This window comes from Pteropus medius, unplaced genomic scaffold (assembly GCF_902729225.1).
Source record: "Pteropus medius unplaced genomic scaffold, Ma_sr-lr_union100, whole genome shotgun sequence".
In the NCBI taxonomy this organism is placed as follows: domain Eukaryota; kingdom Metazoa; phylum Chordata; class Mammalia; order Chiroptera; family Pteropodidae; genus Pteropus; species Pteropus medius.
In genome coordinates, this window is record NW_024348242.1 from 5572395 (window position 1) to 5594114 (window position 21720).

The 21720-nt window shown below is 45.6% G+C and overlaps 2 protein-coding genes across 7 annotated transcripts in view; one reads left to right on the plus strand and one right to left on the minus strand.

Moving 5' to 3' along the window:
- Positions 1-5273, plus strand: part of ATP2A2 (ATPase sarcoplasmic/endoplasmic reticulum Ca2+ transporting 2) — a 46775-nt gene extending 41502 nt beyond the window's left edge. The window contains exons 19-21 of one of the 2 annotated variants that reach the window (XM_039879417.1): positions 272-389; positions 470-2055; positions 4466-5159. In XM_039879417.1, coding sequence (XP_039735351.1) covers positions 272-389; positions 470-739 — 388 coding nt within the window. In that variant the 3' untranslated portion in view covers positions 740-2055; positions 4466-5159. Of the gene's footprint in view, positions 1-271; positions 390-469 lie in introns of both variants that reach the window. The other variant, XM_039879416.1, reaches the window with a different exon arrangement.
- ANAPC7 (anaphase promoting complex subunit 7) overlaps positions 1-21720 on the minus strand; it is a 40054-nt gene that overhangs the window by 2258 nt on the left and 16076 nt on the right. For 3 of the 5 annotated variants that reach the window (XM_039879418.1, XM_039879423.1, XM_039879422.1), the window contains exons 10-11: positions 21523-21673; positions 18966-19827 (exon numbers count right to left, since the gene is read on the minus strand). In XM_039879418.1, coding sequence (XP_039735352.1) covers positions 19638-19827; positions 21523-21673 — 341 coding nt within the window. In that variant the 3' untranslated portion in view covers positions 18966-19637. Of the gene's footprint in view, positions 1-1889; positions 3283-5838; positions 5905-18965; positions 19828-21522; positions 21674-21720 lie in introns of those variants that run through there. The other 2 variants (XM_039879420.1, XM_039879421.1) reach the window with 2 other exon arrangements.

Genomic DNA, 21720 nt, shown 5'->3' on the forward strand with positions numbered 1-21720 from the left:
AGCCTAAATGTCAAGGGCAATGGAGCAGTTTTGAACCCAATGAAATGGAATTTGCTGTGCCGAAGCCTAGATTTAAAATTGGAAGTTTGTCCTACATCTGAACGTTCTTCCTTAACTTTGCCGCAGTAGAAAGTTTAGTCAGTAGAAAAGGTCAGTGGGCAGTGCCAAGTTAGCTGCCGCCTTATTGAAACGCAGTTCAAAACTGTCATTTGTGATACCTGCCTTTGCCTTTTTGGTGGGCCTATTTCCTGTATTTCTTCTTGCTCTGCAGCTTGTCTGAAAACCAGTCCCTGCTGAGGATGCCCCCTTGGGAGAATATCTGGCTCGTGGGTTCCATCTGCCTGTCCATGTCGCTCCACTTCCTCATCCTCTACGTCGAACCCTTGCCAGTAAGTGGTGGTGGGACCTGGGCAGGGGCCCGGCTGCCTGTCTGAATCTGGGAGCTTGACGAGGCTTGTCTGTGTTTCAGCTTATCTTCCAGATAACACCGCTGAATTTGACCCAGTGGCTGATGGTGCTGAAAATCTCCTTGCCTGTGATTCTAATGGACGAGACGCTCAAGTTTGTGGCCCGCAACTACCTGGAACCTGGTAAAGAGTGTGTGCAGCCCGCCACCAAAGCCTGCTCGTTCTCGGCATGCACCGATGGGGTTTCCTGGCCGTTCGTGCTGCTCATAATGCCCCTGGTGATCTGGGTATATAGCACAGACACTAACTTTAGTGATATGTTCTGGTCTTGACTGACAGTTTTACATAAAGAAGATGTTTAACTTAATCAATTAATTTTTTATTGTTTAAAGCAACTGTCTATTTCTGCTGAATTTCACATGAGCATATTCGCTGGTGATGGAGATTTCATACTCTAGGTTTTGTTTTGCTTTTTCTGACTCCAGTGGGGCAAGATTTTCCTTTTTTATACACATAATTAAAGTGTCCATTGACATGTACAGAGAACTAACACTATTTTATGCAAATATTTTTTTGTAGATGAAAAAGCATGTACAGTGTTCTGTTTAATACTCATCCTTGTATAAAAAAAAAAAGTTGAGCCAGCAGACATTGTCAGCAAATTAATTGGCAGCAGATTTTAGGAAATGAATGTGTGTGGTTTTTTTCTAAAACAAAATAGCATGGATTTTGTCTTTTGCATGATCATCTGGATTTAATCTGAGATCACAGTCTAATTTTTATTCATAAGCCAATTTTTCTGCACTGGGCAGAGTACTGCTACCTCAGTCAGTATTTTTTGGTTTGCCACTCCCTCACCCACTCCGTTCACCTCCACCCCACCCCCACCCCCCACTCCCGGCCCCGCTCAGCTGCTTCTCCTGTAGGATTTCGATGGTTCTGTTTACATCAGTCTTAAGAGGTATGCCTGTTCTCGCTTGTGCAGAAAACATTGTTCCAGATTCAATTGACTGGGTTCATGTCCCCTCACGCAGTTTTTAAGGTTATTTATTTAAATGTGTAGTGTATTTTACTGTAACAGACATTGTTTTGCCAACACTGCCTATTTCAGTGGCACTTCACAATCTAGTTCTAAAAAATAAAATTTTTAAATGGACAGAAAATAACTGTCTTGTTTTTAACTCAAGTGGCTTAGCTTGACCTATGATAGATGTATTCAGCTCTCTCTTAAGTTTTTAGCTCAGATGTTTGGTTTGACTATGCTTGAGGGGAAGAAGGATCCTGTTCTGCTGCATAAATAGTTGTAGGAATTTTATTTGTTAATGCATAGGCACTAATGGTCATCTGTGACACATTTTATGCAAGTTTCTGCTGGCCTGTTTTAGCCTGGTGTAAAGAACATAAGGGCAAGTGTGTGTGTGTGTGTGTATGTGTGTGTATGTGTTTTGTAAAATCTGTAAATAGCACATGACCAAATGAACATATTGTATAGAACTATTTTTATTTGAATGTGGCACTAACCACCACCACCTTTAGTGTGATAAATGTTTGCGCATGTTCCAGATCAGTCTTACCAACAGTGTATAAGGCATTAACAGTCCTAACTGCGGTGTTTTCCTCCATTGCCTTCCAACATCCATCAACTAACGTGAGTATTCTCTGGATTCAGATGCTTTAGCCTAAAGGCGAATGCCGCCAAGTGAGCTAGCTGTATGACTAGTGAATAAGGTCCTCGTGTCAGACACTGCTGTGCTCCGTGGCTGTCCCCGAGAGCAGTGGGCATACAGTGTGTGCCGGCTGCACACACATGGTCAGGCTAGCTGCCTAGGACCCTGGCATCGCCAGATGTCGGGGAGGGCCTGAGGGAAGAGACATTTGTTGAGTTGGTCAGATTGACAGGCTGAGGGAGCTGTCCTTTGCTAGCACTAAGATGAGTCATAAAAACGTGTTTCTTTTGATCTTTGCTAGTTGCAAGGATTTGTCCCAGAACCTTGGTTCATTAAAAAGCTAGTGAAAGCAAGTAACTGAACTAATGAACTTATGCATCTGTAGGTCCTCTTAAATAAGCCACCCTTTTCACCATCTGAGTCACATCCTTTGTAGCTGAGACTTGTCTTCTCTCTCCAGGGTATGTTAAAGCAGTTACTAGGCCATGGCTCTGCCCAGCCGGGAAACTAGCAGCTCTGTCGCAAAGGCGGCCTGGGCAGCAGCTTGTATTCAGTGGGCTCACACCTCCCTCCTTGTGAGGGCCTGAGTGTTGCTGTGAAGGTCCCTGGGCCCTGGTTACTGGGAGAGCCAGAAGACGCAGTGTGAACGCTGAGAGTCTGGGGGAAAGTTAACAAGTGTCAAGCAGGTCAAGGTGCTGCTGTGGTCTGAGGTCTGAGTATGAGGAGATGGAAGTGGAACATGGAGACTGACTAAATGGAAGGTCCTGCCTGGCTCACCGCGGCCTGTCGCAGAGGAAGGGGAGGTTGGTTTGAATGTTTAGCATCATAAAGTATAAAAAGAAATGGGCCAAGTGGACGAAATGCAAGGAGTGCATCTTGGCTGTACACCAAAACGGTGTCTGAGCTTGTCGGGTGGTGAGCTAGTCAATGGAAACCAAACTAACCGAATAGTCAGCTCTTCCCGACGCAGTTCCTGGATTTAGCGGCCTTTACATAATAAGTTGAATGGTGTGGGCCGCTCTTGGAGATGTGCACAGCCTCAGATGGCCCTGGGCTGGCCGTTGCCTTGTGGTTTCTTAGCTTCAGTCCCGTCCAGCCCACGGAGGCAGTTTGGGCACCACTTCCCTCAGCCCAGACGGCTGGGAGTGGGGAGGACACTCTGCTGCCTCAAGCAGGTCCCCTTGTCTGCTCTGCTTCAGGCTTCACCTCTGAAAAACATGTCGGCATCAGTGCCCCCTCAGCGGTAGTTTCGCTGTGGGCGCATCCCTGGGCTCAGGCCTCCCCCCTGCAGGGAGTCGCAGCTGCCCAGCCCCACCCCCGCCCGGCACCTGCAGGAAGGCACTGTGGGTCTGTTCTCCCACCATCAGCAACTTGATGGGGCAGTGCCTTCCTCAGCTCCTGCCTGAAACACTTTCCCCCTGGGTCTGCGGCCCATCCCATAAGTCTTCTTCTTGCCACCCCGTGCTCACCCAGCCTCTTTGATGCAGCTTTGCCCAGAAGATGGCAATCTCACACGTCCCCTCCCAGGGACACCTCCGGCAGCTCGTTCTGCACCTGTACCTTGCTAGTAATAAGGCACTGTTAGGAGAGCTGCGTGAGGCCACAGCCAAGCAGGGTATCTGCCAGCCTCCTTCACAAGCAGCTGCTACCACCTCACCCTCCAGCTGGGGCCTTGGACCCCTGAAGGTCTGTGTGGTAGGCAGCCCTCAGCAGTATGAGGCCATGAGCTGCTCAGTGTCTGCCAAGCACCCGCCCACGCCCCAGAGCCACAGCCTGCTGCATCCTCAAAGCCAAGTCCACCATTGCCTTTTTAATTTAACCACCAAATTCTGTCAAAGCCACCACCCTGCAGCGAACAATGAGGGCCACCTGCAGCCTTCTTTCTTGAAGGGGAGCAGTGATAAGCAGTGCGTTCAGCAGTTCCCCGCCGGGACTGGGCAGAGCGAGGCCTGCAGCCCGGAGGCTGCCCCTGGGGAGGGGCGGGGGGAGGGCGCCAGAGGCTTGGCGCTGCCACACCGCTCACTTCTGCTTCCGCTCCCTTCCCTCTGCACTGCTAACCGAAGAACTGTCCTTCCCTCCTGTCTCTCTCCTGTTACACCCAAAGCAATTAAGTGTCTGCCTGATGGGATTCTCCTGTGAGCTTGGGGGGGTGGGGGGACTTTGCTCTGTAGCCAGATGACGTGAGAGGTCTGTGCAGCCAAGCTAGTGCTTCTAGATGCTACCCTGTGTGGGCAGTGCCTCAGGGATAGTTCATCAGAAATGCTGGTCTTGAAATCTTAAAAGATCAAACTGAATAGCCCCTTTTATCTGTCACTGTTAACTTTAGTTACTCTAACATTTCCTCCCCATATTTCGTAAAGCTGATTTCTTTCCTCTTTCTTTCCTTTTCAGCAATACTGGAGTAACCGCTTCCTAAACCATTTTGCAGAAATGTAAGGGTGTTCGGTTGCGTGCATGTGCGTTTTTAGCAACACATCTACCAGCCCTCTGCATGATTGATGTTGGGGGGAAAGATAAGTAGAAAAAAGTCCCCAACTCATTGTGTGTTATGTGGAGGAAACGTGTATTACCAATGGGGTTTTTAGCTTTTAAATCAAAATAATTACAAGTGTACAATTTAGCTTAATGAATCAGAAAGCCTCTCCAGAGAATTTTGGTTTCTTTGCTGCAAGAAGAATGAGTTTCTGAAATCTCATCCAAGAACTTAGAAGCCATCAGCCAAGTCTCCATATTTCTCTGTGCAAAATGTCATAGCTTATATAAATGTACAAATTCAATATTCAGTTGTAATGCATGCCTTCAGTTGTAAGTAGCCAGATTTCTCTATGGTGTCATTGAAACATGCTACTTTTTAATTGGCCCTGTACAGTTCTGCTTATTTATAAATATTGAAAACACTACAGGTGTTGAATGGTTAAAATGTAGGCCTCCAGTTCATGACCAGTTATTTTTTGAGTGTGCAAACAGCTATTTTGCACTGTATTAAATGTAACTTATTTAATGAAACCAGAAGCAGTAGACAGATGTTGGTGCAATACAAATATTGTGATGCATTTATCTTAATAAAATGCTAAATGTCAGTTTATCACAACGCATGTTTGACTTTAGACTGTAAATAGAGCAGTTGTTTATTTCTGTGCTGATGGCAACAAGCGTTGCACAGACATGGTTTCAGGAAAATAAATCTATTCTACGATAAGTTCACGGTGTGGTGGTGACTGCTCTGTGGGAGGGGCAGGCGATGTGCGTCGAGGGCCCCGGCCCCGCACCTGGAGCAGTTTTACCCTTATGTGCCTAAGAGGAACAAGAACTTCGTAGACTGGATTTCTGGGTGGGAGAACAGAGTGGTAGGAGGTCTGTTCATGTGACAAGGTATGGGGAGAGCTGAGTGTCATCAGTGGGGTTTTTGGAGCTAATTAACATGATTAAACAGCAGCTTGGAGATGTAGCAATGGAGAGATGCTTCTAATATTCAGTTACAAAATATAAAAGTCTACATTCCTGTTGGTGATGGTTACTTGGTGCTTATCTGCCAGGGGTTGGGCCTTTCTAAATTCTCTGAAGTGATTAATCACTTTTAAAAAATCAGGAATGTGACGATAGATGATTCTATCAATTGATTCTATAAACCTGATAAACATAAGGCCTATCGACTCTCCAGATACAGATAACACTTGATAAAATTTAACATCCATTCTTGACTATTTGTAACTCCAACAATGAAAAATAAGTCAGAAGTATTGAAACACCAGAATTACACTCACCATCCACTGTTGCCCACCACTTAGCACTGGTTCTGGAGCCGTGGCCATCAGACAAACAGAAAACACCTAAGGGAACAAAAGCAACAAGGGCCCTACTGGATCCCTGGGAACGTCTTAGGAAAGTTTAATTTGGGGAGAACTGACATCTTAATGTGAAGAATATGTGATTCATATGTTAATGAAACATGAAAATACCAACAGGCATTTTAATCAAACGGGTAGTAGTTTGGTAGATAAAAGTAGAGTTATGTCAGTGGTCATCTGGCCCAATTGCAAATGGATCAGAAGATTTGAAAAATGAAAGTACATCCTCAAAAGGAAAATGGCTAAATGATATAAACAAAAGGAAACTTGAACGGCTTATAAATATGAAAACATGTTCAACTTCCCTGGCAAATTAAAATCTGAGAGACCATTTCATGTCCACGAACTGACAAAAGAGTTCTTCTAATGCCAGGGATGGGGGAGTGGGCCCTCCTTACACAGAACGGCCAGCTATCTAGTGAATACACAGATGCTCTCATTCCAACCCAGCAGACCTACCTTAAAGAATTCCTCATAGCATAAGATGTGTACAGAAGTATTGGAAACAACCGAAGTGACCCACAGCAGGAAAAATGGGTAAGTACCTTTGAGGCATATTGAAATCGAACTCCACAGCAATGAAAATAAACGAACTGCAGGTATCGACAGCTTGATCTCCCTGCATAGTGAAACTAAGCATAACTTCAAAAGACGCAAAACGGCATCGTGCAATACTTACTCCCTTACCTGGCCCGTGGGCCGCTGTCCACCTGTGCTAAGGTGTATGCCCTCGAGCATAAATCAGTGCACAGCTACATGAGAAATGCACGCACATGCGTCAGGTGAACTAAGCCTGAGGTGGCTTCACATTTGGGTGTAAACGCCTCATTTCCAGGTGGACCAGTGTCAAACCGTTCAATAATGAGTTCAGAGACACTGGCCACAGGGGAGGTGATGGAATGGTGATTAGTTCCAGGAGGGCAGGCGGGCAGAGTGGGCAGAGCTGTTCCATCAGTAATGCTTGGGTATGGAGGTGATCATGATGCCTGTTTGTCTGAGATTTGTTTTTTAAAGTAAACCATAAAAGTACGATGAGAACATGGACGATGGAGAAAGCACGACGCACAATCCTGGAAGAAGAGTGATAAATTGACTACATAAAAATGTAAAAATTCTAAAACAATACACCTCTCTAGAGTTAGGAAAATAGATTTGATATGCATATGACAGTGAATTCCCTTCACGTGTGATTGACAGAGATCAGAGTTTGAGACTGATCTCTCTCCTTTGTAGCTGGCATTAGGAAATGTTCTCATGCCGATGGTGCGACTAAACTGGCCCAATCTCCAGAGGGCGATTTGACAATATCTGAGATTTTTAAACATCTATATCCTTTGATTAAGCACTTCATTTTGGTGAAATGTTCACACGTTCACAAAAACAAAAATAATCCTGATGCACTGTTGTATCAAAAGGTTGGAAATGACCTGAATACCCATCAATAGGCAAGATGTTGAATAAACTAAACATTAATACTATGGAATATTATGCCGTCCTCAAAAGACACAAGGTAAATCTGTGTGAATCAGCAAGGATGACGCCAGTATGTGTTGTCTGCCCAGTAAAATGTTCAAGGGCAGAACAGTTAGTATAATAGTCTCATTCGGTTTTAAAAATGAACGGGGAGAAGTTAACAGTTTCCAGAAATGATTGGCTGCTGAGAATAACTGAAAATGCTATGATATAGATGGCAGATGGTGGGAGCCAGGCTTCCCACTTTGGGAGTGGGAGGTTACAGATAAGGAAGCGGAGAAGGCTAGAATGAACCATGTAATGAATTCCATTTGGAGAAATCAGAAGGAACTCATGCTCAGCTTCATATTGATATAGACGAGTCCCTATCAATACTAAGTCCGTAAGTTCTTTCTGATTTTGTGCATATACACATGTATCTCCTAGCACTGTCAACTGAGAGGGCCGAGAAGCAAAGCTACTCCAGTAGCGATGAGCACACTTGGCTCCCATTTTCAGGTTTCTAATAATACTCTCTGACAAAGGGGATCAAGTGTTCTTGGAGAAATGGCTGATTCTAGGGCTGGGGCAGAAAATGGATAGCATGTGCCCGAACAACACTGCGGCACCAGAGAGTAAGGAAGGGCTCGGAAGCGAAACGACGCTCGATGGCACAGGAGCCAATGGAAAAGGCCCTGAATGGCCAAAGCTGGAGCAATCTGAGCAACAAAGTAGTACTGGATTATAATCCAAAGTATAAAATAAGTATCCATGAGTCCATGTCGATATAAATAAAGCGGGAAAGGGGAGGGCAGGGGGGACCAGAAATCTCCCATACAGAATTCTGTGTAGATACTTCGCCCTCAAGGGGTGAAGCGTAATTCTCCGTTCCTTAAGCTGTGCACAGTGACCTGCCGTACAGTGCAGACGGGAAAAGTAACCCACAGTGGAGAAAGCTGGCAGACACTACCTCAGCCCAGTGATGTCATCTTGAGAGCACGTCCCCTTAACGTGAAGTGATAAGAATGGCATTTTACCTGTGGTCTTACTCCCCAGAACATAGAACCTCAGTCTAATCAAAGGGGAAAGCATCTGACAAACCTGAAGACATTCTGCAAAATACCTGACTGGTACTCCTTAAGGCTCTCAAAGTCATCAGAAACAAGGAAAATCTGAGAAACTCTCACAGCCAGGAGGAGCCTAAGGACGTGTGAACTAAATGTAATATGGTGTGCTGGGTAGGATCCTGGAACAGAAAGAGGAAAAAAAAAACGAAGGAAATCTGAATAAACTATGGACCCTTTCTAATAATAGCGTATACATATTGGTCCATAATAATGGATAAGTGTGACAAACGTACCATATTGTTGTAAAATGTTTATAATAGGGGAAGCTATTATAAACAGTCTGGGGCATATGGGAACCTTCTGTACTCTCTGCTCAATTTTTCTGTAAGTCTCAAGATATTCTAAAATAAAAGGTTTATTTTTAAATGCTGTGATAAATATTTTTTAAACCCTCATAGAAGCGTCAAAGAACTACATGATAGTACAGAATCTCCGGGCCAGAATCTAAGAGAAAGCAAGAGAGGTCATCAGAACATCCAAGGTCACTTTTCTCCCGGTGGCATCTACCTAGCCACACAAACTAAGCTGTGAAACAGGCAAGGTTTTGAGAACTCGGAGTGAAAAAGGCAAAATCAAAATCCAGGGCCCACAAAAAATGGGAAGTCTCACAGGACATTAAGCTGTGACCCCAAAGGACTAACACTGCAGAGTAAGGGCAAACCAGAAGTGAACTGGCCCTCCTTCCCAAAACTCGAAGGCCGTAGGCAGCGTTGCCTTGGTGTTGAGCAGAACCAGGAAAGCATGCCGCACCCCACCGCCCGCTGCCACCCCAGAGTGCGTGGAAACACTGGCAGCTGAGAGTCTGCAGGCCAAGCTCCATCCTAATCACGGGCTGTGAAACCTCCAGGCTTGAACTGAAAGTGTCTGGCAGCGCCCTGAGCACCAGGCAGAGATAAATGTAAACCCTCCCTAGAGGAAGGCGCCTTTGTCTTATGTCTGGGGAGATCCACACAATTATTTTTCAAAGCGCATACAGTAAAAGATACCAAATACACAAGAAAACACGGTACCATGAGTGAGTGCTGGCAGAAATACACATGACAGATCCACCCAGACTTCACATATTGGAAGTATCAGATACAGATCATCCATGCTTACAGTACTCCCCCTGATCCATGGAGGTCTTGGGGGGAGAAAAAGAACTGGAAAATATGGAAGAAAGGTTAAAATATTTGGAAAATAAACTGAGAAAGGTGACAAAATCAAACACACATTTTAAAGTTTTAGAAGGCAAGTGTGAGAAAGATATTGTTTGAAGAGATAATGGCTGAGAATTTTCTAGAACAGATAAAACAGTAATCCATAGATGCAAGAATCCCAATAAATCACAAACAGGAAAAATTAAAAATCCAGCCCTAGACATAGTATAGTGAACTGCAGAAAACCAAAGGCAAAGAGAAAAATTTTAAAGCAACAGAGCGGGGTGAAAAAAAAAGGCATTACCTTTAAAAGAGTGACAGGCCACTGCTGACTTCGCAACAGTCAGTGGAGACCAGAAAACAGTGGAATGACAGCTTTATATGCTGAAAGAAATTACTGGCAATCTAGAATTCCAAACCTGGAGAAAATAAATATACAGTATTTCAAGAATCAAGGGAAAATAAAGATTTCAGACAAACAAAAACAAGAGTTCTTCACCAACAGACTCACACCAAGGGAAATTCTAGAAGGGGACAGACGTAACTCGTCTAAGCCACCTGAGGGTCTCAGTCGGGCAGGAGCATGGGGAAGATACTGGCCAGCTTCGGACGGAGCTACACGGGAAGGTGTGCTGCTGTTCCTGGGGTGACCGCGACAAGACAGAACCAGGGGCAGGACTAACAAATCGACAGAAGGAAAAAACAAAAGAAAGCTGAAAATGACAAATAGAAACGATAGTAGAAGATGACAGAGCCAACCCCAAATATAACCAACAACAACATTGTAAGAATATACTAAATGTGTTATTCCTGTCGCTCTATTTCTGAAAGAGTGACCCAGATGTTCCTGTCTGGAAAACTGGTCTGTGCTCCTCACGTGATCCCCGCAGCAGGAAGAGACTCACATGTCTCGCAGTCAGCTAGGAAGCTGGGTTGGCTGCTTTTCCATCAAAATTACTGCATAAGTTATAAAATGTATTTTATATGTTTGGAAACTACGCAGAATGCCTTGATTCAGGACTAAAAATGTACCAAGTGGTAACATTGATCTCTCTTTGATACTTATAAATCCTGACCTGTTAGGAAACAGATTTCATTGAAAACAAAGTGCACGCTTTAAATGAAGTTCGCTGACGGACTGACTATGCAACGACAAAAAGAGGGTGATGGACACACACAAACTTACATAATTTCAGGTTACCTCTGGAAAAATGCCCAAGAAACTAGTCAGGATGGGGGAATTCACCATCTGCCCTTTTGAAAATTGTGAATCTAACGTAAAAATATTTTTAATTTTTTTCAGATGGTCTATATTAAATTATAGACCATCTGAAACTAACAATTTTATGGAAGTATGAAGAGCTGAGAAGAATCAAAACACTGTTAAAAAATGAGGTCACGGTGTCTTGCTCTTCCAAATATCAATTTTTATAAAGCTATAGCAATGAAAACAGTGTAGTGTGGGGGCTGGGATAGAAAAGCTGACTGGTGGTACGAGACAGAGCTCAGAAACAGGTACGCACTAGGAATCCATGATCTGTGACCCAGCTGGCATTACAGCTCAGTGGGAAGAGCAAGTAATTTTTCAATAACTGGTAGTTATGCATGTTTAAATATAAATTTTAAAAATCAATAAAATTAGATCCCTATCTCACATCATACATATTGGGAGATTATATTTTTAACTAGAGATAAGGAAGGATTTTGTAAGAATTAGAAAATGTAACCATAAAGGAAAGACTGATAAATCCAACTACATTAAAATTAAGACCCTCTGTTGATCAAAAGACACCATTAAGAGAATGAAAGGGTAAGACACAAACTGGAAGAACATATTTGCAGCTCATATTCTGAATTATATCTTATAACAACTTCTGTGAATTAATAAGTACCCCAACAAAAAGTGGGTAAAAGGAATTTCACAGAAAAGAAAGCAGAAGTAGTTTCTAAACACATGAAATGCTTGATTTTGTTATAAAACAAAAAAAATGTAATTTAAAAGCACTGTCATCTCACACCTGCTGTGTTGGAGAAAATTAAGGTTTGATAATAATAGATGCGGTGAAAGAGTGGGACGAAGAACCTCAGGTGTACATATAAATCTGCACAAATTCTTTGGAAAACAGTTTGACAATATCTGGGAAAACTGAGCCTGCACATAGCCTACACCCATCAATTCCACCTACGGATATAACCCTTCTTATGCACACTAGGAAATACATACAGAAATATACACAGTGGCAGCGTTTAAAACAAAAATAGCAGAAACAACTAGCAGAAGTGTTTATCAATGGCAAATCAATAAGATGGGAGTGATATATATATGATAAAAATAGATTTATATGATATATCTCATATAACGTGATATATATAATATTCCACTGCAGGAATGTGTGTGTGTGTGTGTGTGTGTGTGTGTGTGTGTGTGTGTGTGTGTGTAGCAATAAAAATGAATGCGGTATCCTACAAAATACCTGACCAGTCCTCAAAATCGTCAAGGTCATCAAAAACAAAGACAGTCTAAGAAACTTTCATAGCAAGAGGAGCCTAAGGAGAGATGATAACTAATAGTAATGTGCTATCCTGGATGGGGTCCTAGAACAGAAAAAGAACATTAGGTAAAAAGTAAGAAAATTTGAATAAACTATGGACTTTTGTTAATAATATGTCAGTCTTGGTTCATTCATTGTAATACACCATACTGTGTGCACGGTATGTGAGAACGCTCTGTACTATCCACTGGATCTTTCTGTAAATCTAAAACTGCTCTAAAAAATAAAAATAATGTCTGTCAAAGGGGAATGAGTTGTAGTAGCAATAGAGATCAATTTTTAAAATCATGTTAAGCAAAAGACATGAAAAATACAGATGACGTGACTCCATTTACGTTAAGTTCAAGAATAAGCAAATAAATGTTGTTTAGGATAAATACATGGTAAAACTAAAACTACAAAATAACAGTATTGTAAGTGAGAAAAAAAGAGCTCAGCATTTGCCCAAGGTCCACGGAACTTCCAGGACCAGAAAATAAAGGAAGAACAAAATTCAGATCAGTGGTCACCTCCGGCAGGGTAGGGGCAGGGGTGGGAGGCGAGAGTGAGTGAATGGGCTGGGATAGGTCTGGACACACGGCGGGCTTCTGGGATTGTGGAAACCTATTTCCTGTCCTGAGTGGAATGCGCATGTGTGTTTTATCTGTGACTTTTAGCATATGTCCTGCCGAAGTGAGCACAGTGTGACTTTTTAAACATTATGTATGTTGTCATATACTTCTATATGTATGCTATATTTCACAAATTTAATTTTTATTTAAAAAGAAATGTTTCCCCAGCCTGAGCAGGCGCTGGTCCTGGGCAGCTGCTCCCCTGGGTCTCCTTAAGGGTGTCTGCACAGTCTTCACCTTCCAGGTGGCTCCCCCAGCCTCCCCTCCTGGAACACATGGCTGGCTTGAGTATATGCCCACCGTTCCAGAGAAGGCTCCAGAGGTGAAGTAACCACAGGGCCAGGTCTATCCTGTCCCATCCCACTGCCAGACTCTGCCCAGAGTGGCGTGGGAGTGAGCAACAGCCAGGGCCTGTGCGGATTTTGGAGGTCGGCCCGTTTGGCCCATCAAGGATGGGGCTTCTGTCTGGGCACCGCCGAGGCTGGAGGACGGAGGCCTCTCTCGGGACAGACCCCTGTTTGCTGAGTTCCCACTCAATTCCTGAACAAAATCCCCACTGCCCCAAGGGACTGACAAGGGAGATGGGCCAGAGGGCCCAGTGGAATGAAGTCATGGATTAAAGATGATCCAAAAAGTAAAAAATAATGTTCCTGGGCCCATGCAGGACTAGACCTGGCACTGACGGGGTTTCAGGGTGAATCTGTTGATCTAGTGCCAAAGGGGACCCAGCCCCTGGGCCGGAGAGCAAGGCTCAGGGCCACAGGTCCAAAAGGACCGAGGTTTCGCTTTGGGAGGCTGCTCCCCTCCGTGGCCACACAGCCAAGCGACAGCAACCTGAGGCTTCCACCTGGTGGTGGAGAGAGGCCCTCCCTCTGAGAGGCTCAGCCCTGCTAGTGGGGAAAGTAGGGTTCCTTTAAAGGGACCCTGAAGGAAAGATGGGGGGGACTCAGAAAGGACACAAATAGCCAGTGACAACCCCCACACATAACACAATAAACCCCAGCAAGCACACAGTCACCCCCAGCACTAAAGCAGGCGAGATGTGACCTCAGCCCGGGAAATATGCCCCAACCAGAGCCAGCAAGGGCTGTCCTATGGGGGAAGGGGCCCCAAATCCCAAAGGTCCAAGGGAGCGAAGGCAGAGGCCTTGGTGGACCTCACCCGAGTCCACCACAAGCTCCCAACTCCTGTGAGGGGAAGTGAAAGAGTTTCAGGGAGTGGGAGGGACTGGGAGGGACTGGGAGGGACTGGGAAAGACTAGGGACTGCACCTGGTTTGCTCCTAACCTGAAGCCAACGGAGGACTGACTCCCTGGGTGGACAGGGCAGCTGAGGGAGGCCGCAGGGCCAGAGTGGGCTTGCCCCCTCACTGCAGAGAGAAGATCAGACGGCTGAAGTTCCCCAAAAGATCACTCTGAAATCCCTCTCCTGGTAATTTACCCAAAGAAGGAAAAAGCTGTGAGCACAAAAGTCACCAGAGGTTTGTTTATATAGAGACAGACACTGGAAGATTTAAGTGGCTGGCGGAGCTGCTTTGTTACAGGGCTGCCCTTGCTAGACAGTCTGGCAGCCTTTAAATCTCGCCCGCCTGAGGACCGCAGATGCCCGCGGGTGTGCTTAGGGCCGTTTTCCCTTTAACAGACCTGAGAGTTGTGCAGAGATCACAGTTAGGAGCATACTGAGGCTCCAGAGGGAGAAACTCTGGGCAGACAAAAACAGCCAACGTGCTCAAGACTGTTTGCTTATCTATAAAGTGGGGCTAATTCCACCCATGGTTCAAGGGCATGAAGCTAAAATGTGATAACGAGGGCAAAGGGTTCACCTGGTGGCCGGGCCCAGAGGCGTGCCAAGAAATAGCAGCCCAATCAAGCCCAAATGGTGGCATATTTCTCACATATAAGACTGGAGAGAAACGAGAACACTGATGACGCCGACGTGGGCGAGACTGAGAAACAAGCACTCCCGCCTGCTGCTGGAGAGCAGCCTCACGGAGTCCACCAAAGCCTTAAACGAACACGCTCTGAGACCCAGAAACTTCGCTACGAGGAACCTGACCTCTGCAAGGAAATATGATCATGACAGTACAGACTGCAGTGATTAGACAGGAAACTGGAAACGAGCGCCCCCCAATGGCAGAAGGGCTACAGAAACTGTGCCGCCCGCAAAATGGGATTCTGTGACACTGGCACAAGAGCACGTGGACAGCGCTGGCCAGAATTTCACTGCACAGCATTTCAGTATAACTTACATATATGTACCATTAGTTAAAAGCTCAAAACCATTTTTCTAAAGGTAGCGTCAGAAACTTATTTTGAAGAGACACAGATTCAGTAGAGATTGGGAAGTAGACATTTTTTATTTTATACCTTTCTCTGAAATTTGTTAACCATGTGTTTGTTTTAAGGAAAAACACCACAGGTCCAAAATGGCATCATTCATGCGAAAAGCCCATGACACTAAACCTAGATTTAATGCCTGATCTAACTGCAGTTTCAACCTCTCCCAGAAACATAATCTTGACCAGTCCAGAATTTTCTGGTTAAATACCAGTAAGGTAATCCATCACATGGGCCCCTCTCCACTTCCCATATTTGAAAGGTAAAAACTTTTCCCCTTCTCTTCCCCCAAAGATGTCCTACAATTTCCCCCCACCCCCCCCCACCCCAAATCCTTTCTTCCGTCATAGCTTCCTTGCCCCACACTTCTGCCTATAAAGCCTTCCATTCTGAGCAGCCTCCGAATGCCCTTCTAGTTACTGGACGGGATGCTGCCCGATTCATGAATTGCTTAATAAAGGCTATTAGATCTTCAAATTTACTTGGTTGGATTTTGTTTTTCAACAGTTTATATAACATACATACTACAAATACATGTGTTAATGGGATTATCTGAATGGTAGGATACAGGCCATTTTCCTAAAGGTTTTCAAAGCATATATAACACAATTTTACCATCAACCACTTTTATGTGCAGTGAGCTCAGTGGCATTCAGCACATCACATTCTTGTGCCACCACCACCACCATCTCCAGAACTTTCTCAGCCTTCCAAATGGAAACTCAGTCCCTATTAAACGCTAACTCCCCATTTATTTCCCCTCCTTCCAGACTCTGCTTCGTCTCTATGAATCTGACTCCCTAGGGATCTCATCTAGTGGAACTGTACAGTATTTGTCTGTGACCACTTATTTCACATAAAGTCCTCAAGGTCCATTCATGTTGCAGCACGTGACAGGATTTCCTTCCTTTTTAAGGCTGAATCACATTCCACTATGTGCTGCATCTTGTTTATCCAGTTAGCCAACAATGGACACTTGGGTTGTTTCAACCTTTTGGCTATTATGATGCTATGAACATGGGCGTGCGAGACCCTGCTTCAATTCCTTTGGGTATACACCCAGAAGTGGAATTGCTAGATCATATGGTAATTGTTTAAATTTTTGAAGAACTGCCAGTTTTCCAGTGGCCGTGTCATTTTACATTCCCACCAGCAGTGTACAAGGGTTCTCTATTTTTAAATTGTTTTCTTTTAATGGCTGCTAAGGAGGCTGACTCGTGGGCTTCTGGCTTATTCCTGGTTCGCTGGTAGTGCATGGTTTATAAAACACATGACATGTTCTGTTCTGGCAACGCCGACATCTTCCCTAGCAATCTAGGGAAACTCCATATACCCTGGCACCAACTGGTAGTGGCCCAGGTACAGCAGGAGCAGGTTGGGGGACAGGGGCCTGCCCCTCTGTGCCCCAAGAGCGGAGGTGGCAGCTGGTGCCACTCCTACTGGCCCAGTGCAGGGAGGCTTCTGAGGGAAGTGGAAAATCTTACTGGGGCACTTACCTCAGCAGGCCCTCCCAGGGCTAGGGGTTCCAAGTGGGCCTGGCCGTGACCGCTGTCCCTGGAGCCAGGGTGAGGTGCTTGCTGAGTCGTCAGTAGAGAGCTGGGTCCTGTGCAGCAGGCAGCGTCTGTGGCTTTGGGGCTGGCTGGGCAGGCCTGGGCTTGAGAGTTGCTCCCACCCAAAGGCAGTGCAGAGTGGGGCCCTCAGGGACCCCTTCAGGTCAGGCCTGCAACTTCTGGGACCGTCAAAGCCCCCTCCCCTTAGGTTTCTCAATGTTTGGATCAGAGAACACATGCATCAGAAAACGAAGCCAGAGTGGGAACAATAAGACAGACTCCCCGGCGAGGCCTGTATCTAGATTAAGGGTTGGTGCTGGGCCTGGGAATCTGCATACTGAGGGGCACATTCGAGTTTGAAAGTGGATTTGGGCAACAGCCAGCCTCATTGTCTGAGGAAGAGGCAGGGGTGTGGCCTCTAAATTAAGGCTGGCAAGGAAAGCTCTCGGGTATCAGCCCTGTGGGGGCTGGTGACACCCACCAGGTCCCTGGCACACAGCAGGGTTTTGGAATGAAGTACAAAGGCCCAAAACAGAGGGCAGAGACCACTCTTCCTTAGGACCCTGCCACCCTGCTCAGCTGAGGGACCTCTCGGAGAGAAGGACAAGAAAGCTTCAGAGTGATACCACCAGTCCCCAACTCCCCAGGCTGGCATTAACCCTGATGATGGCGATGACGTTCACAATGGCTGTGATGTGAACTCTCCATGGGCTTATCCAGTCTCAGGCCAGCAGTGGATGTGGGAGCCCGGGCCAGAGGCCCACTACCTCGCCTCTGCCCCCAGAGCTGATGGGAGAGCTGGGACTTAGAGCCCAGTTGGCCTGATTCCACACCTGTGCTACGAACAATTGTTTGGTGGCTGGGGGCAGTGGGTGATGACAGGAATCAATTAAAACACTTCTGTACTATGTGAAATTCCAGACACCAGAAGGTACCCGTGGTGACTGCAGGCACCTGGGAGGCCATCATTTTGTTAGGTTGCTTGGTCTACTGGCCGGTGGCTCAGCAGGGCAGCCACAGAGCTGGGCAGCCTGATTTTGTCCCTGCTTCCCAGGGCTCCCATCCTTGAGTTTTTTTTTTTTATGAGAACAAGTGGTAGTGGCAGTACCAGGTGAGGTCTTCAGCCCCTTCCAAGCCAAACTCCTCCCATTCTTTGATGTGGACCAAGAGTATTTTCGATCCTGTCAGGTGCTCTAAAAACGTAGCTTCAGTTGCCGCATCCAACCTGGTTGTCACCTGGAGTTGCAGGTGAGTGGGGCCTGGGGGATCCATCCCGTTGTCACTGAGATGGAGAGGCCTGGGATGGACAGGCCAGACTGATCCAGGGGCTCCCAGCAGAGACGGCCAGTCCAGGAAAGGGGAGACGTGAGGGTGCTGATGAAAGGTGATGCACAGGCTTGGGCTCGAAGGCACACTGTGCCCTCATGGGATTCTCAGGGTCCCTGGGAACGAGCCTGACATGCAGAAAGATCGGGAGCGTGGGGCGGGCTTCCTCAGGCTGGGCAATGGCACATAGGTGAGCTGAGAAAGGACATGAGGTTGCATCCTGGGGTGAGCGCTAAGGCCAATGAGCCATCTTCTCCAGGCCACGTCACCTGCCATGACCCCAAGTGCCTGCTGCGCTCTTTAGAAACTGCTTGATCAAATGATGCTGCTCAGGCTTTGGTTCTCATACTGGAAGATACTTTAACAGTCACTTTTGTCCATTTAAAACTGTAGTTATCAGAAGTTCCGAGCTCCTAAACTACTGTACGCTTCTGTTTTTACACGTTAGGACAGAACTTTCCATTTACATCAAAATCACATTTTGCATCACCTCTAATTTTGTTTTAATGAGAATGTGAAGTTAGCTGTGCCATCTCCCACCCCCACTTCACTTCCGAGTTAACCAGACTGTCAAAAGCGTTGCCTCCTCAGAAATAAGAGGGGAGAGGGTGGGTGACGTCCCCCAGCACTGCAGCCCAGATAGCAAGACCCCTGATCACCGTACAGAATGCTGAAACCAGACACCGACCTCAGCACTCCAGACAGAGCCAAAGAGAGGACAGATGCGGTCTAAAATCTCGCCAAAGGCTCTTCCCCAGGGAAATTTACCAATCAAAAAATGCAAATGGATGAACCAGTTCAGTGTTACCTGAGGTTCTCAATCCTGGCTCCTAACACTCTGGGAAGAAAGTGGGTCTATTTATGGCAAATAATTCTGGGCTAAATCAACGCACTGTATGTAAGAGACAAAAGAATTTATAAAGGGCTTCCAGTCTGATCAACCCAACACCATTACTGTACAAAAAACCAGTTTTATTAGTTAATTACCCCAGGTGTACCTCTGTTCATGCTCTAGGTCACACCTGTTTCTCAGATTTGGCCCAGGCTCATAGGCAAGTTACCAGATTAGCAAATAGGAAAACTGTTCTGCAAAATAACAACTGTCAGCTTAAGGCATTACTAACATTGCAGAAGGAAGCAAGGTTGCTAGGGAAGTTTGGACAGCCCAGGACGATGATTCTGGGACAGGAAACCCTCTCTGAAAGGGCCAGCCTGTGCAGCTGTTCAACTCGGGAGATGACACTCTTGGCTCTGGGTGACAGGTCACTCCTTTATACCCATCCACAACATCACAGACAAAACACTATTTCTCCAGCTTTCAGATTTAGAAATTAGTTATATAAAAAGCACTGTCACAGAAGCCCCAGTACATCTGCGGGCCTCCCAGAGGGCTCACTCGGTCCTCCCTGGCTGGAGCAGGGGAGGATGGAGATATATGGAAGGTCAGTCTGTTTTAAAAAGTGAAGTCACTACTAGAAATACGGAGCCAGGGGGCAGAAACCCTTGCTGCAATCACATGCTGAATCATTGTCCTCCCAGAGAGCGGGCTCCTACAGGTTCTTTCAGTCCACGGAAGTGCTCAGAGCAGGGCAGGCCAGTGTGGCCATGGAGCTGCCGCCTGCCTCACTGCATGCCGAACCACTGCTCCTGGTCAGCCCACTGGGCCGCCTCACTGTCGCTGCCCTCCAGGTCCCCTTCTTCCCCACTCCCTTCCATGTCGTCCACATCCTCCTCCTGAGTGGCATCCGTGGGACTCTCCTCCTTCTCCATCTTCTGCATCCCCTCTAGAGACTTCTGGTCATTGGGGTCCAAACTAAGGGACAACAAAACAAAGGAGAGGCCTGAATCTCTGCCTTGCTTCTTGCTGGCTGCTGCGTCATCTCCCTGGCACAGCCGTGAAATGACCACCCGGTCACAGAGAAACTGCCAGCGCCTGGCCTCTCCGAACAACTCCGGTGCCACCGGCAGAAATGAGGGAGTCCACCACTAGAAGTGAAAAAAGGCTTCTTATCCTAATTTTTAGAATTCTTGAGTTTTTCTCCACATTGTTTCTTAAACCTTTTGACACTTACGCATATTCCTAGCATTATGCTAAAGGAAGCTACCAAATAACAAAACGAAAAAGTGGTAAACAACCATTAACAGAAAAATTCAAATGTAATTTCTTAACAGTATTGGGTTTTTAAGCTATAGAGTTACCAAAAAAAACCTTATTTTTCTGTGAATGAAACTATTCCATGTTCTTATGATCTAATTAAACATAAGGCATTTCAGTAGTTAACCAAAATCATCACGCTTACCATGGAACAGACTTCTCAACTCCTAGGTTAGACCCCAGGACCCAAAGCAACCCTTACTTGGGCATTTGAGTTTAACAGCACAGAGTCATCACACATGCAAAAGCCCCCAAAGTTCAGAACATTTATTTACAGGGCTCCTAAGCAATCTTTCCTCTTGCCTTCGTGACCATCACCTAGGCCAGCAGGTATCCGATCTCTAACAAATCCCTCCTCTAATGAAAGCCTGGTATTTTCTCACTCGCTTTTTTCCAAAAAGCAGATAAAACCCATGTGGGAATCCTGTTCCTACTTATATAACTATAGATTGGTTTGTATCATCTCCTCTTCTCCGAAACCTTCCATACAGCTCTCACCCACACCCAGGGTTCCCCACCCTCTGCACTCCCACCTTGCCTTCTAGAAACTGCTATGAAAGCACTTAGCACGTGGTATCCATCAGTCTGCACGTCTGAGACTGAGGGCTCCCGGAACTGCAGCATCCCCTCTGGTTACTTAGATGCCAGGCATATGAGTAGTGCTCAACTGCTGAACAAATAAATGGATGTGATCAGACTCAGTTAAAGACAGGCCTTCACCGTAACCTTACAGACACACAGACAACCCTTAAAGAAATCACTTCTGTATGAAGCAGCAAGAAAACCACTATTTATTTAGTATTTACTATGTACCAGGCACAGTGCTAAGAGCTTTACAAGGAATAATCATTTAATCCTCATTTAATCACTATAATACCTAAAAAGGTAGATATAGACAAGAAAATTTGTTAGTAACTCGCCCAAGATAACAGGTGGTGAAAGTAATATTCAAACTTCAGAGCTTAAGTTCTTAACGACTACAGTAGGTAGAAACATGGGAAAGTACTTATAATACTTTGATTTGAAAAAGCAGAATATAAAATATATACTACATATAACCCTATAAAAATATGCATATGTGCGGGCAAGGCCAGGAGGATGATCTACACAAATGAAAACAGATGTTATAGTGGTGTGAGCTGGTTATGAGTGAAAAGAGTTCTTTAATGTTGTTAATATACTTAAGAAAAAAGTTTTAGAAGTCATGAATTCACAAATAACTCTTCTACCATTACTATTATTACTGTTTTCAACCGTGGGCACAACGTGTACGTGGTTCCAGAATTCCTGTGAAACAGTGCCCTGCCTCCTCTACCCCTGGGCGACCTTCCCCCCGGGAGGCTAAGTGCCTACCTGAGTGCTATACTATACTGGTCCATTGCCTCCTGATACTCATTGACAGCTACAAGGAAATCTCCTAGGATCCGGTGCAGGACACAGTCACTCTGATTAGCTAGTGCGTTCCTCAGCAAAGCAATTCCATCTTCATATTTCTGCTCTCTGCCTAAAAAGAAAAAGACCCTCATTTTTCTACTTAAACGACATTTAGAC